A 14693-nucleotide genomic window follows, 5' to 3' on the forward strand; every position below is an offset into this window, starting at 1 on the left:
ATATATATATATGTGTGTGTGTGTGCAAGATAATATGTTTTATGATTTAACCTATAGTTATTTATTTATTTTTATTTATTTTTTTTTTTTCCTATTACTTTTGTTAAACGTTTGTTATATTTTTACTCACTGCTTATTGGTATCTACGATACATAGTATATTTGTAGCTACGTGATAGGTATAATTCCTGAATAAATAAAATTATTGATATAATCATGGGTTGCTAAAAATTAAATTTTTTTTATTCAAATTCATTAGGAATATTAAACACGCGTACGTGGTGCTATATTTCAATTATTTGACTTATGACGTTGTTGCATAACCTTTTCAGACAAAATAATGTATTTTAATCCTAAAATTCCTCTTAACAAATAGTTCACAAACATGTAACCTTTTAGAAAATTTCCATTTTGCAAAAGATCATACGTAAAATTATGTTTACATTTCTTCACATACCTGAAGTTTTGAAAAAGGCCATTTCTTTCTTCGTTTAAAATATCCATTAACGTTCCCCATTTCTTTTTTCCATACTCTTTACTAAATTTAGCAGCGTATTTTTTCGAAAAATTTTACCATTTACTCGAACTCGATTTTTTTTTCTACCGCCATCCTCAGTAATAAGCACGTGCGAAACAGCCCCTTTGACAACAAATACCCCTTTCCCTGAGCCTGGAGCAATGTAGAGGTTAAGGCTACTATACAGGGGAGCTGAATCATCATCCATTTTGAAGCTAACTTGTTGGTATTCGCTATTGGATTAGCACTGATTTCTTGACATATTTGTGGATCGATTCCGACCTAATTTTCAGAAAAATGGGTGGTTGTGCTGCACCAAATTGTTCGAATCAGTCTGAAAATAACTTTAGGATGTTTCGTTTTCCTAGAAATGAAGAAAGACGAAGAAAATGGATAGTTAATTCTCGTCGAGATCAATGGATCCCGGGCCCAGGAGCGTATCTTTGTGAGGTAAGTTCAGCTTCGTATTTTTCCATAGAATGTTAGAAAAATTACTCTTCTTGGTACTTTAAAATATTTATTTTCATTTAACTGTCACTTATTGACGATCAACTGATTTTATAAGTACAAAATCAACTGCGGAATGTGTATGTGTTTGTGCAGTAAAATATCGTTGTTTCATGTTGTTTCTTTTGTTATCGTGAAAAGTTTATACCGTTTGTAAAATTTGTATCATACATTTCATGTAAACTTTGTGCTCAGTTAGAAATGTGATGTGCCTTTTTCTTTTCTTTAATTTTACTGTACGATTGGTGATTTAAAGTAGCATTCTATGTTTTGATTCTGATGTATTGTCGCCAAATCGGATAGTTGGCGCCAATGTTAAAAACTGGATGGTATGATCCAAATAATAAATGATTTTGTTTTTTCTTTATAGTAAGATAAATATATTCTGTATTTTTAGACATTTTTAAGAAGTTAAATATTAATTTAAATATTCGATGATTCGTTTTGATCCCATTATTATCCTTTATTGTAGTAGTAAATCTTAATGTTGTATTTTTAACTATAGGTACTTTAAATTTATTTTTAGTGTGTGAGCAGGAAATATGTTTTAAGTAGTTTTACAAACATGATTACTTTTTAAAAATTTTGTTCTATTTTCATAAAAAAAATTTTAATTTATCAGAAAATTACATTCTTAAATTATTATAATATATGTAACTGTAATTTAATACTAGTGCTTTTGATTTTAATGTTAAATTTCATGCATGCTTTTGTTAAATATGCAGGTACATTTTGAAGAAAATCAATTTGAATGCTCTAGGCAAGATGGGCGTAAAAAACTCAAGCCCAATGCTGTGCCAACTCTTTTCAATGTGCCTAATCCCCCACAACTGTTGACCCCACAGCGTCTAAAAGGCATTGGTTTACCAAAGCACCGTTCAGTTACATCCAATTTTTGTAATGTATGTGTTTTTTATTTTTATGGTTTTTCATAAAAAAATATGTTTTTATTACAAATGGATTAAATTGCTTTATAAAAGAATCAAAATATTGAAATTAAGGCATTATGTGATAAAGCTGTAATTACAGTCCCTAAGATTAGATTAAAAAATTACAATTTTGCTGTTGTTATATATATAATTAAGTATGTACTTTGTTATTATAATCATATATTGAAAATTAAGCGTGAAACCTCAATTTGATGTAGTTTTTGGATAAAGTTTTTGTAGTTTTTCGAGGACGGTCATACATGGGTCTGGTTTCTTCAAATTTGCTCCTAAAAGAAAGAAACCGGTATCTGATTGCCTTCAAAGTCAAAAGAGTTTAAATCAAAATTTGTATTAAACTAAAGTTGCTTTTTTGCTTAATTTTAAATTCCAGATAAATAGAGAGAAACATTTATGGAGTAAGTAAAAGAAATAATATTGAAATTAATAACTTTAATCTTGAGTAATACAATAATATAGTTATAATACATTGATTTAAATGTATATTTTAATGTCTTATATGTCTTGTCTGAATGTTATTTTTTGTTTAAAGTTTTACAAAACTTATTAGGATTATTTATATTATTTATTATTAAAATTACATTAAGTATATTTTATTTATCAGCGTTTTCAGGTATCCTTACTTATATGTGTTTCATAATTTTTGCATCTTCAGGGTGGCTTGCTGCACAGTTTACCTTTATCAACTGAAGCGATTTCTGTTGCTGAACCATCTGTTGTAAGTCTTCATTTGAACAGTTATTAAATATTTAGTATTATAAACTTTTTCTAAAAAGTATTAACACTGTTTCTAAAATTTAAAAATATATTAACGTAATATTTACTTATGTTTAAGAAGTATGAATGCTATGAACAGTCCAATGTATTTATGCTTTTTTATAAGTTGAGTTACTTTGAAAATGATAATGATTATTTGTATTTATTTTTATCCGATCAGAGTTTATAATTTCTTTCACTTCCACATATTTCATATATTATAATTTCTTTTAGGTTCATTTGCCACAACCTTCAGCTTCATATTTTGGAGAAATAAATTTTGCTGCCGAAGTATCTGATGTAAATTGCCATTTTGCACTTCTAAAAAATTTTAATAGTTTTTTAACATCTATTCTTAAACTGTACTATGTTTTTTTAAATGTTTCCATCTTCATAATCATGCACTTTATTTCATTTCACCAGTGGTTGCAAATGTGTACATTACAGTACATCTCAGGTGTGTTTGCAACAACATTTAGCATTACCTTCTGATTAAATAACAGCTGCTAGTAAAGAATCTATTCTATGTTTTCATTTGAGCAGCTATTAAATGTCATATGTTTTACATATATTAATGAATTTTTATACTATTTCTGAAATATGAAATTGTTTGTCTTATGGTTGCTAAACAGCTGTACTATATCTGGCTGTTGTGCTATGGAATTATTTTTGAATTTTGAGTGTTAACAATTTATTATCTATTTATGAATTATAAAATGTTATGTAAAATAATTATTTCTTAAAATGAATGTAGTTTATATTATCTGTATTTCTAAATTTCTTATATATATATTTCAGGTTTGTTTGCAAGAACAAGCTTCAACTTCATCTTGTGATAAAATGCCATCTATTTGTGAAAGGATCTCATGTAAGTAGATAATTAGTGTATAATTAAATTGCTTGCTTATACAAAATGTTTCTATTAACTTTTTTGGGGGGGGGGGGGGGTAAAAGGAATGTAATTAATTTCATCAGCATTTACAAATTCTTTGTGTACATTTCAGTTTTTGTTTGCAAGAACAGCCTTTAGCCTCATTTTGCAATGAAATACCATCTATTTGTGAAGGCTCTGATGTAAGTTGATAACTAATGTATAATTAAATTGCTTCTTTATATGCATTTAAAATGTTCTATAAAGTAATTTTTTGGTAAAAGGAATGTAATTAATTTCATCAATAGTTGCAAATTCTCTATGTAAATTTCAGTTTTGTTTGCAAAAACAACCTTTAGATTCATCTTGCAACCAAATTGTAATTAATTTTAATTAATTTCATCAGCATCAGCATTTGTGAAGGCTGTGATATAAGTTGATAATTTGTGTTATTAAATTGCTCATGATTATGGAGATAATCGATCCCTTGAAAAGCTGGAAATAAATTTTAAAAAATAAATTTTAAAAATCTATTTTTAAGTGAAATAAATTTTAAATATTAGAAAATAAAACAAAAATAATCTAGAAAATGCTGAAAACAATAGAGTCAAATTTAAAAACCCACCACAGTATAGGAAAAGAGACCTGGAACTTGCATTTTTATTTTGTGGATTTATTATCTGTTTAAGTTTGACATTTAATCTAAAGGGGCTTTGTCCCTGAAGGACTATTGTTTTCGTTTTGTATTGAAACACTATAAACGGCTGCATCACTTTTCAAATTGTTGCCACCAAATATTATCACCCTGTACTATATTTAAAGAAATTATATAGTGAAGAATCTGCATAAATGCATGTATGTTTTTTGCATTCTGATAAAACAACGGTACCTAGAGCCATCAAATTTTGAATGACTTAATTCTACTGTGAATATGGACATCTGGAAGACCGAACTTGAAATTCGGAATTTGTTTTAATATATATTTTATATGTTGTAAAACTTTAACAAATTTTTGATTAACAAACTTGAGGATTTCAAAGCGAGCAATGGCAATGTTGTACAGAAAAGACACTTTTATCTCCAGCATGTGAGACAATGAATCGGGAATTCTGAAGATATGTTCATTTTAAAATTATCTTGCAATATTGCTGTTGAACTGAATTTTATAATTTAAGTGTGAAAAACTTGGTATTTAATAAATAAAGGTAAAACACAAAATGTTAAAAAAAGGCCCCTTTAGGTGTAATTTAAAATCTGAAACCTTTCAGATCTTTTTTGTTTGTTTGTTGTGTTTCCCCCCTCCTTTGATGATTATTCATATAGATTTTTTCTTTATTCCAGGATGTTCTTTTAAGGAATTTTATAAAACAGCAGACTGAATTTATCTCGCTTCTGCAATGCCAGAACAAAATATTACTGAAAGAACTTACAACAACCAAAAAAAATGAAATTAATGTTTTAAAAAAATGGCATAGCACTGAAATTCAACTTCATGACCTTCAAGTACAGCATGAGGAATTGCTGAAAGGAGTGAAAACATTTCTTTCAGATGAACAAATAGCAATGTTGAAAATTCCTCGTAGAAGCATTGCAAAATGGTCTAACGAGGGAATAATAAAAGGCCTCAAAGTTAGATTTGCCTTGGGCAAGCATGGTTATAATTACTTGCACAGAATAGGTCTTCCGTGCTTTCATACAGCACTTTAAATAAAAGACTTCAAGGTCTTGAAATGAATTTTGGAGTCATCAGTGAGATGATTGAACCTTTGAAAATTAAAGGAGAAAAAATGAATGCTAGTGATAAAGACTGTATTTTATCATTGGATGAAATGGAGATTTCTGGCAATCCTGATTTTGATATTTCAAAATGTAAATTTATTGGTAAATGTACATTAGGAAATCAAAAGGGTGCAGGAAATCACTATTTAGTTATTTTACTAAGAGGGTTGAAGCTGAAATGGAAGCAAGTGGTTGCCCATGAGATAACTGGACAGGTAACAGGATGCCAGCTCAAACAACTTGTTGTCAATGTTATCAAAGCTGTCAATTCTGTTGGATTTAATGTTGTTGGTATTGTTAGCGATATGGCAGCAGTAAATAGAAGCCTGTGGAATTCTTTGGGAATATCTGTTTCTCGAAACCAAAGAAATAATTTCACTACTGAAATTAAGGGCAAAATTATTTATGTATTTGCAGATGTGCCACATCTTTTAAAAAATCTCTGGTCTGCAACTCTTAATCATAGTATAAAACTGCCCAGTTATGTTTGCAATAAAGAAAATTTGGTTACTTTGCATGTATCTGCAGGATTTATAAAAGATATCTGGATTACTGAAACAAACCAAAATTGTAGTTTGAGAACTATGCATCATCTCAGCAAAGAAGACCTCTTCCCCTCACATTTTGATAAAATGAATGTTGCTTCTGCTGTGAGGTTTTTTCCAATTAAAACAGCTGTGGGATTGGAGAAGGCAGTAGCTTTAAAAGAGATAAGCCCTAATGCTCTTATAACAGCATGGTGGATAAGATTTATATGTCAGTGGTTTCAAATGCTATCCTCTAGATGTAGAAAGAACTCAATTTCTGTGACAAATAAAAGCAAAAAAATTGAGTTACTTTTTGAATTTATTAATGTTATACAGCTTATAGAAATTGGTAAAGGGTGGAAACCATTACATACTGGTTTGATTCTTTCTACTTTATCAGCCATACAGTTAGCAGAGGCATGTTTTCTGAATGATTTTCAGTTTATTTTGACGAGCAGATTGACACAAGATGCTCTAGAAAATTATTTTCTCAGATACGCAGAAAAGCTGGTTTGAGGCCAAGTGCTTTGCAAGCTGTGAAAGCATTAAAGCTTATCTGTTTATCTCAGTTTATATCTGACATTAAGAACTCCAGTTATGCTACTGATTCAGATATTTACTTATTAAACTATGCGAAAGATGAATTTGAATTTCTGAAGGAGAAAAAAGCTTTAGAGCCTGTTACCATACCAGAAGTTTCTGATGTATCTCTACAGAATCTCACCCTTAGTGAGGAAAATAACGTCTGTTATATTGCAGGAGCTGCAATAAATTCTGTTTTGAAAAATGCTTGTAATTCATGCTCACAGTTTCTCTTAGTTTGTGAGCAAAATACTCCTTCCATTGATGAAAATAAGCAGTACATAATTAATTTTGCAAATTTAGGTGGGCTTAAATGTCCTTCTCCAGAAAATTTTAAATTGTGCCTTCTGTGTGAAAAAATAATTCAAAATTTTCGAGACGAAATAATACATGGAAATGTAACTATGGATGTGGAATTTGTTAATATGATTTGTAAGAAAGCAGGCGAGGTAAATATTCCCTCCTGTTGCAATATCAAAACAAAGATAATAAAATATTATTTGACTGCCCGTGGAATTGGTCTCAAGAAGCTTCTTCAAAATAAAAGGCAGCAGCGGCAAAGTTTTGCATCTCCTGCTTTTAAAAGGAAGAAAGTAAACTAGAATCTAATCAAGAGTTTAAGAAGTTTTTGCTGTTCAGTTCTGTCTGTAAAAAAGTAGAGAAGTTGTCACTGAAAAATTGCTGTTTGTCTCTTCGAATAATAATTAGGCCCACCAACAGCTGAATGGTTAAAGTTACTGAATGCTGGGAGTTCCATCTTCTGTTCTATTTCCGAACAGGCTGGCTGCATGGTTGGTTTTTTTGTGGTTTTTCCCCATGTGTAATGTGAATACAAGCCAGTTCTCCTTAGAAAGTCCTCTACAATAGAAGATCTCATAGTCAGCTAAATCGGATTTACTTTTGTGTGACCTTAAATGAGGCATCAATTGTGAATCTGTTTTGGCATGTTATTAGGAATTTTAAATGAAACATTTATTGCTGTTGTGAAAGAATGATCAACTGATGTTTAACTTACTAATCAATGTCTTATAGTATTGTAATGGCTTGCAGGATTTTTCATAATGGGATGTTGCATATGTTTTACTCTTCTTTTTTACCAAATAAATAGAGTATGTTCCTAATCAGACATTTCTTCTTTTGTACCAGGGTTATATAGTATGATGTGATAATTTGGATTTGTTTATAGAATACATAACAGTATTTTTTGACATTCTAATAGAACCAGTGTATTTTATTTATTTACTTATTGCTTTAAAACAGATTTTGAATCAAGGCTTACTTCCCAACCCCTTTGGGTATGCACATAAAACATGTTTAAGCTATATTTATAATATATCAATGAGATACAGTGGATGGACAAAAATATGGAAACACCTTGTGAAATGCATGTTTGAAAAGAAAGATTGATTTTAATGAAATGTAGGTGGCGCTGGCGTTTTTTACTACTGACGCCACCTATACAACTTCGTAAATGTGCTAAACAGTTCAGTTGTTGTCGGAGTACTGTTATGTGAGGTTGTCATTGCATTATATCAGAGTTAACAGACTTCGAACGTGGGCAAATTGTTGGAGCACGTATGGTAGGTGCTTCCGTAAGCAAGGTAGCCGAGGTGTTTAGTGTTTCAAGAGGTACTGTATCGAAGATTTATTCCGCATATTTGAAAAGCGGAAAAACATCATCTGCTAAATCACAGGGCGGACGAAAGTGTGTCCTGAGTGATCGTGACAGACGATCATTAAGGGCAATTGTGACGAAAAATAAGAAGACCACAGCTGCAAAAGTTACTGCTGAAATGAATGTTGTGTTACCGAACCCTGTGAGTACCAAAACAATTAGAAGGGAGCTTCATAAACAGGGAATTGCTGGCCGTGCTGCAATTGAGAAGCTACTCATCAGTGACACTAATGCCCGTAACAGGAAAAGGTAGTGTTTAAGTCATAAAGCCTGGACTATAGAGCAGTGGAAGCGAGTAATATGGTCTGACGAGTCTTCTTTCACATTGTTTCCCACTTCTAGCCGAGTTTATGTCTGGAGAACGCCATCTCAAGTCTATAATACAGACTGTTTGTTGCCAAGAGTGAAACATGGCGGGGGTTCTGTTCTGGTTTGGGCAGCCATATCTTGGTTCTCTGCTAGCCCCAAATGAACTGTGTCAGGGCATATGACTGCCAAGACTTATGTGAATATTTTGGCCGATCAAGTTCATCCCATGGTACAAACTTTGTTCCCCAATGGTGATGGTGTCTTCCAAGACGACAAAGCCCCTGTTCACACAGCTCACATTGTCCAGGACTGGTTTTCTGAGCACGAGGATGAGTTGTCCCATCTCCCCTGGCCACCACAGTCACCAGACCTGAATATTATCGAACCTTTGTGGTCTTAGGTTAGCTCCTTTAATGGAAAAAGAACAAAATAAAAATGATATACCTTGAAAACAAGAATACTATCTGAATAGTGTTGGCTAAAATTTATTCAGATGGTTTTTTGCATTTATTCAAACATCTCCACATATAAATGAGAATTAATTATATTATATTAGTTTTAAAAGTAAAACTAATATAATATCATTCTATATAAAGCTGTTTGATGTATAATGGAAAAAATTCAATTACTGCAGTATGTTTTAATAAAATTTGAATATAATAGACTGAATTGCACTACATTAGACCAAAAAGCAAAACATTTTTATTTATTTATCTTTATTTTCACTATATGTGTTTGTCATATGTTTGTTACTAGAGGACTTATTTTATAGATTTGAAGCTAAATAATATTTTTATGTTTTTACTTATGCAAATTAATTAATAAAAAGAACTGTGATTCAAGTATTGTCTTTGCTGTGATATAGATTGAATCTTATTATGTTATGGAATTATCATTTAAAGATTCAGATACATGTAATATTAAGAGCATATGTATGTAAGTATAATTTTTCCAAGTATAATAAAAAGTAACCATTACCATAACAACAAATAAACTTATAAGTAAATAGTATCTGTAAATTCTGTATGTAAAGGTATTATTTTTATTTTTATTTATTTGTGTGTGTATTATTTTAATATTGTTTATAGCTAAATAAAGAAAAAAAAAATTAATGGAATTTTTTACTCTATTAAATCTATGAATCCCACAGTCATCTGAGCATTGAAGTAATTTTTATAGCATTCTGCACTTCATTCTAAAAGCATTATAATTTAAAGGTGTATATCTTGAATCAGTATTTAAAATCATAAAGTGTTTAGCAACTTTTTCTGGAAACACACACAAAATAACATTTTTAACAAATTTGCTACAGTAATAGACGTTTGATTCCATGTGAGCAAAATTCAAATAACATATTAAAAATAAAAAACAAAAATTAAAGATTAAACCTTATCCTAAATTAATGGAGGTTGAGGGATTTCCCTCAACCATATTAAGAATGTGGTTGAGGGAAAGCTCTTGTCAAAAAATACATTATGAGATAAATAACATTATGCGTGTATTTAAAAGAAAAAATTGAAAATTCAATAAAGGAATTCAAAAAGAAAGCATTTTTAACTAAAAATACAAATTTGAAATATGATATGTGAAAATGTTTTAGAAACTTTTAAATAACTTGAATCATACGAGAAATTTGGCAATTTAAAAAAAAAAATACGAGAAAGAATCTGAACTGCAGACAAAAGAAGGGGAAAAAGCCACACATCTTTAGAGGAGTGCAGAAAAAAGCTGAAATTCGGATTCTCTAGAATGTTAAATTTTAGCGGACAGCGCTAAAGAGCCAAAGTTGCCGCTCCACACCTAAATTGCAACCCTAAAGCTTAGATTCAAAATGGCTGACGAGTCAGCCTGTATCTCTAGTAGCTCTAGTAACGGCGGAAACTCCGCATCGGCCATTTCAGCACGTCATGTGCCTCTAGGCAACTCTTTACGAGCTGGAAACAGCGACAAGCGTCTAGCCGCTCAGATGCTAGTTTCCTCCTGATTCCTCCCTGATCATTTGCGCAGATTCACACGCAGCGTGTTTACTCCAAGGAGCTCGGGGTGGTCAAAGCCGATTTTTTTAAAACGCGTTTAAAACGTTACGAACTTGGTGCGCATTACTGAATGTAAATTAATTTCTTTTATTAGTTTTTCTGAAATAGTTTTCTTTTTAATTGGTATACATATTTATTTGTTCAGATGTTTTATTATAAATCTATACAGGAAGAATTCCTGATTTATTCATTTATTCACCTGCAGATCATCGCCCAAAGTTATTAGAGATACAGATATCCAAACTTAGGAGCTTATTCCTTTCGTACCGAAGATGTCATTTAAGAAGCGATTTTTAAGATTCGGCGGGCAAAACGTGTTTTTATGTTTTTTCATATAAGGAAGAAACAGATGTACGTAAGATTCATGCTTTAAAATGTATGGAATATGAATACCTAAAAACCAATTTCAAACGTTTTCAAAATTCGGCCCCGAAGGAGGGGGGGAGAACACGTTCTTAACATATTCCTCCATATCTCAGGTATCCATAAGACAAACTTATGGATTATTGCTGTAAAATGTAAGGAATACAAATAAATGCTGACATCAACATATGTGGGGAGGGAGACTGATTGGCATAAAATACAAGTTTACATAATGTACAAGTAAGCTTTATTAAAGGTACAGACCAGGTATGTAAAGCTAGTTAGTATAAAAAACTTAAGGTTTCTATTATTTAATGTTATTAATAATTATAACCCCAAAGTAAAAATGTAGCAGCATGTGGCAATTCACAAAACTGTGATGAGATTGTTGCAATGTTCAGTTAGTTTTCCAGTATACAACATGTGAATGTACACGGGGTTGGATAATTAGAAAATAAAAAACTTGACAAATATTAAATAGCAAGTATTAAATAGTAGAAAATATTGCTTACTGTTCAAATTTGGGATTGACTCAGTTTCACCAAAATATATTTATCTACATTAAAACGTTTGGTAATAATCTATTGACTGAACAATATAAAAGTCAATGAATGATTGATTGTATGGACATTAATGCAAGGAGAATGAACAAAAATAGACTTACTCATTAATCAAAGTATACATCAGCCTATCACGAGGACTTGAGATAAAGGTTCAAAACCCTGTTCTTACCTTCTACATCTGTTCCTGATAATTTTAAGGATCAGAGTTGGAATTATCTTATTATTAAAGAGAAATTCTGAAGAATGAGAGAGAGAGAGTATTATATAAATAAGAAAAAATATCATCTGACACATGTAAAACACTTACAGGCAGTTGAAAGAAGATGTTTTAGATGATAAAAATGGACAAAAGGAATTGTGAATAGGTACTAATGACTATTGTTAAAATATATATTTTTCACTAAATGTGTCAAGTTTCTTCAGTCGAATTATGTGTAAAATTTTTGTGATCTAAAATAATTTTTAGAATTGTATTATTGTCTTCATTCTGTGAAATTACTGTAGAAGTTTTTGTCAGTTTCCTTTTCGTTTTGTATTTGAGAATCTATTGGGTATTATATTTTCATTAGGTGGAATATCTTTATTAGCAATTAGGAAATGTATTTCTTGTGCATTTAACATATCAGTAGCTTCTAAGTAACTTTGTAGTGGTGCTGATTTTAGAATCTTGTTTAACACATCATATTGTTTGCCAGATTTTAATGAATCTACTAATTCTAAACATGTTTGTTTTAGTTCATTCTTTCTGTGTTCCAGTGAGAGGGTCTGTGATTTTTTTTGGCTACTTAATTCAAAATTCATTTTCATCATCTATAATAAGTGGATAATTCATTATGCATGTAGTTGTAGTATAAGTAGCAGTATTTCTAGTGTGCTGATGTAAGTAATGTATTTAATAAGTAGCAGGATTTCTAGTGTTCTTGCACATACTCCACCTAACTTATAAGGTATTTCTCCCGTCCTTCTTGGTGTGGTGTTCTGCACACTGGGTGCATATTCCAGAGTTCCGCGGTTCGATTCCCGGCGAAGGCATTGCTAATTTTTCAATCTCTCTTGCTTCCAAGTATTTCTCCCACCTTCTTGGCATGCCTTCATGGTGTGATGTGTATCCAGAGGTCCGCAGTTTGATTCCCGGCGAAGGCGTTGCATATTTTTCATCTTGCCTGCTCTCAAACAAATACCTAATGTCTCTACAAACTGATGAATCAATACAGCTGCATATATATCAATGAATGCATATATTACACTCAGTGCACTGTATGTGACATGTACAAGCGTTGTTACTTTCATGTATAGTGCATATTTCTGTATTATGTGTTGATGAAACAGACCACCCATTCTCATTCTCTATTACTTATAAACGTAGTGTTTCATTTGTTTTGTGTCTGATTCTTAAATCCCAAATCTTACTTGTTAATTTACCTTTATATGCTGTAATTAAGCGATTAATCATCTTATCTCTTACAAATCTCATAATATCATGTATAGTGTTATCCAGTCTCTTAACATTTTTTCCATGAAGATAAATATATTTTAATGTTCGGTGCATTCGTCCTATGTGCGTGTTTGCATTAACACCACTCTGAAGTCTAGAACTTATGCCCAGCTAGATGTATTTTGTAAATAATATGTTTCAAAGTAATTTGCAAATTCAATAGTGTCAGGATCTTCTTTAAGTAATTTTATTGCTACTTCTGTCAGTGTATGAAAAGTATGAATGTCTTGTTCTTCTAAGAGAGATCGAATAATTTTATATGTTTTTGCCTGTTTTTCAACACCATTGATTTTTTTTAAAATTGTTTTTCCAGGCTCTATCAATATACCATGCATAAAAAAGACGTTTCTGTAGTAAACACATTTCAGACTTCCAAGCATTAAAAAAGATTCAGCCATATCAGACATAAATATTTGTGGCTGTATTTACCCAAATTTTCTTTAATACATGAAAACAAGTGATAGCACTGGCTGATCACATAGATTAGAAATTAAAAATGCACACGGGAATCCTTGGCGCAAATCATCTATTGTTAAGTAAAGTTATGAGTTCAAATCTGTATGCATTCACCCCATTTGTACCATCAATACATATACAAGTCAGAACTAAATTTTTTCAGTATTTCTCTTTGTGCTTCTGTCATCATTATCAAAACAAAATCATTTCCTTTTAGAAATGAATATTGTGTACAATATTCACTCATGCTATGTTGATCCCTGGGTTTTATAAAATGAAATGCATGGATGTTCAGAATTTTGCATTTCAGGTACCCACGTATCTACACAAACCCAATCATTTTCATGTTTAACAGAATTAGAAGACACACTGAAAGATTTTTTGATGTTATGTAAATATTCTTTTGTAAGTAAATGGAACCTCTAAAGCCCAGCATCTCATAGAAAATTTCTAATTTCATTTAAATATTATCCAGAGAAATTTTTGCTGCTATCTTTGATGCAATATTTTTTATTTCATCTGTTGTTAAAAATAACCTGTTACTTTTAATGAAGCTGGGCAATATGTATTTATTTTATTGCTATCAAGGATTTTTAAGTAACGCAAACCTTTGCTTTCTGATATAAAATTTCATGAATATTGGCATTACACCATGTATATTAAATATGTTTACTCCATAAGAAATTTTGACTTCGTATTATTTTCAATTTCTGCCTTCCATGCCAAAAAATCATTAAATGAATTAAATTCTAGCTCAGTATGATTCAAATCAACATCATGAACATTATTGAAATGAAATATTATTTCTCGCTTTTCAAAATTAGCATAACATACAGGACACGCATAATTACCTGTTAGAGGTATAAATTTTATTTTGATGATATTTCCAATTTTTTAGGTCACTAAATTTCAGATGGCAGTCCTCACATTTGTAGCTTGGTGATCGACCACTTTTTAAAGAATCATTAATGTAGTATTATTAGAGAGTAATGTGTTGGTATGGCGTTTCAAACTGCATTTATTTCGGTACGTTTTTAAGCAATCAGAGCATACAAAATTACTCTCAGCCACACTAAAATTATTTGCACAATCAACCATACTATTAGAACTCAGTTTTCAGAGACTCAATTAATGTAGTATTATTGTAATGAAATTTACATGCATGGCGTTTCAAACTGTATCTATAGTTGAAAGTTTTAAGCAATCACGGCAAACAAAATCACTCTCAGCTATACTAAAATCATTTGCACAATGAACCATATCACTCACAACACAATCAGAACTATCACACATATCAGAATTGGAATTATC

General features: G+C 30.9%; 1 protein-coding gene across 1 annotated transcript; it reads left to right on the forward strand.

Annotated features, from left to right (window-relative positions):
- The first annotated feature begins 737 nt into the window (after nt 1-737).
- Nucleotides 738-13263, forward strand: LOC146995618 (uncharacterized). The gene is made up of 8 exons (XM_085822893.1): nt 738-966; nt 1749-1925; nt 2626-2688; nt 2961-3026; nt 3525-3594; nt 5147-5226; nt 5271-5690; nt 13240-13263. The coding sequence occupies exons 1-8, from the start codon at nt 814-816 to the stop codon at nt 13261-13263; spliced, it is 1053 nt and encodes a 350-aa protein (XP_085679019.1). The 5' UTR covers nt 738-813.
- The last annotated feature ends 1430 nt before the right edge of the window (nt 13264-14693 follow it).

This window comes from Stegodyphus dumicola, chromosome 8 (assembly GCF_044657685.1).
Source record: "Stegodyphus dumicola isolate Sdum_Otavi_A_Nest chromosome 8, ASM4465768v1".
In the NCBI taxonomy this organism is placed as follows: domain Eukaryota; kingdom Metazoa; phylum Arthropoda; class Arachnida; order Araneae; family Eresidae; genus Stegodyphus; species Stegodyphus dumicola.

What these genes read in the sequence shown, in the direction of transcription:
- LOC146995618 (XM_085822893.1), top strand. Translation starts at nt 814, where the DNA reads ATGGGTGGTTGTGCTGCACCAAATTGTTCGAATCAGTCTGAAAATAAC. An exon ending in CAGGAGCGTATCTTTGTGAG is followed by an intron (nt 967 to 1,748) that starts GTAAGTTCAGCT and finishes TTAAATATGCAG; the next exon opens with GTACATTTTGAAGAAAATCA. An exon ending in TTGCTGCCGAAGTATCTGAT is followed by an intron (nt 3,027 to 3,524) that starts GTAAATTGCCAT and finishes TATATATTTCAG; the next exon opens with GTTTGTTTGCAAGAACAAGC.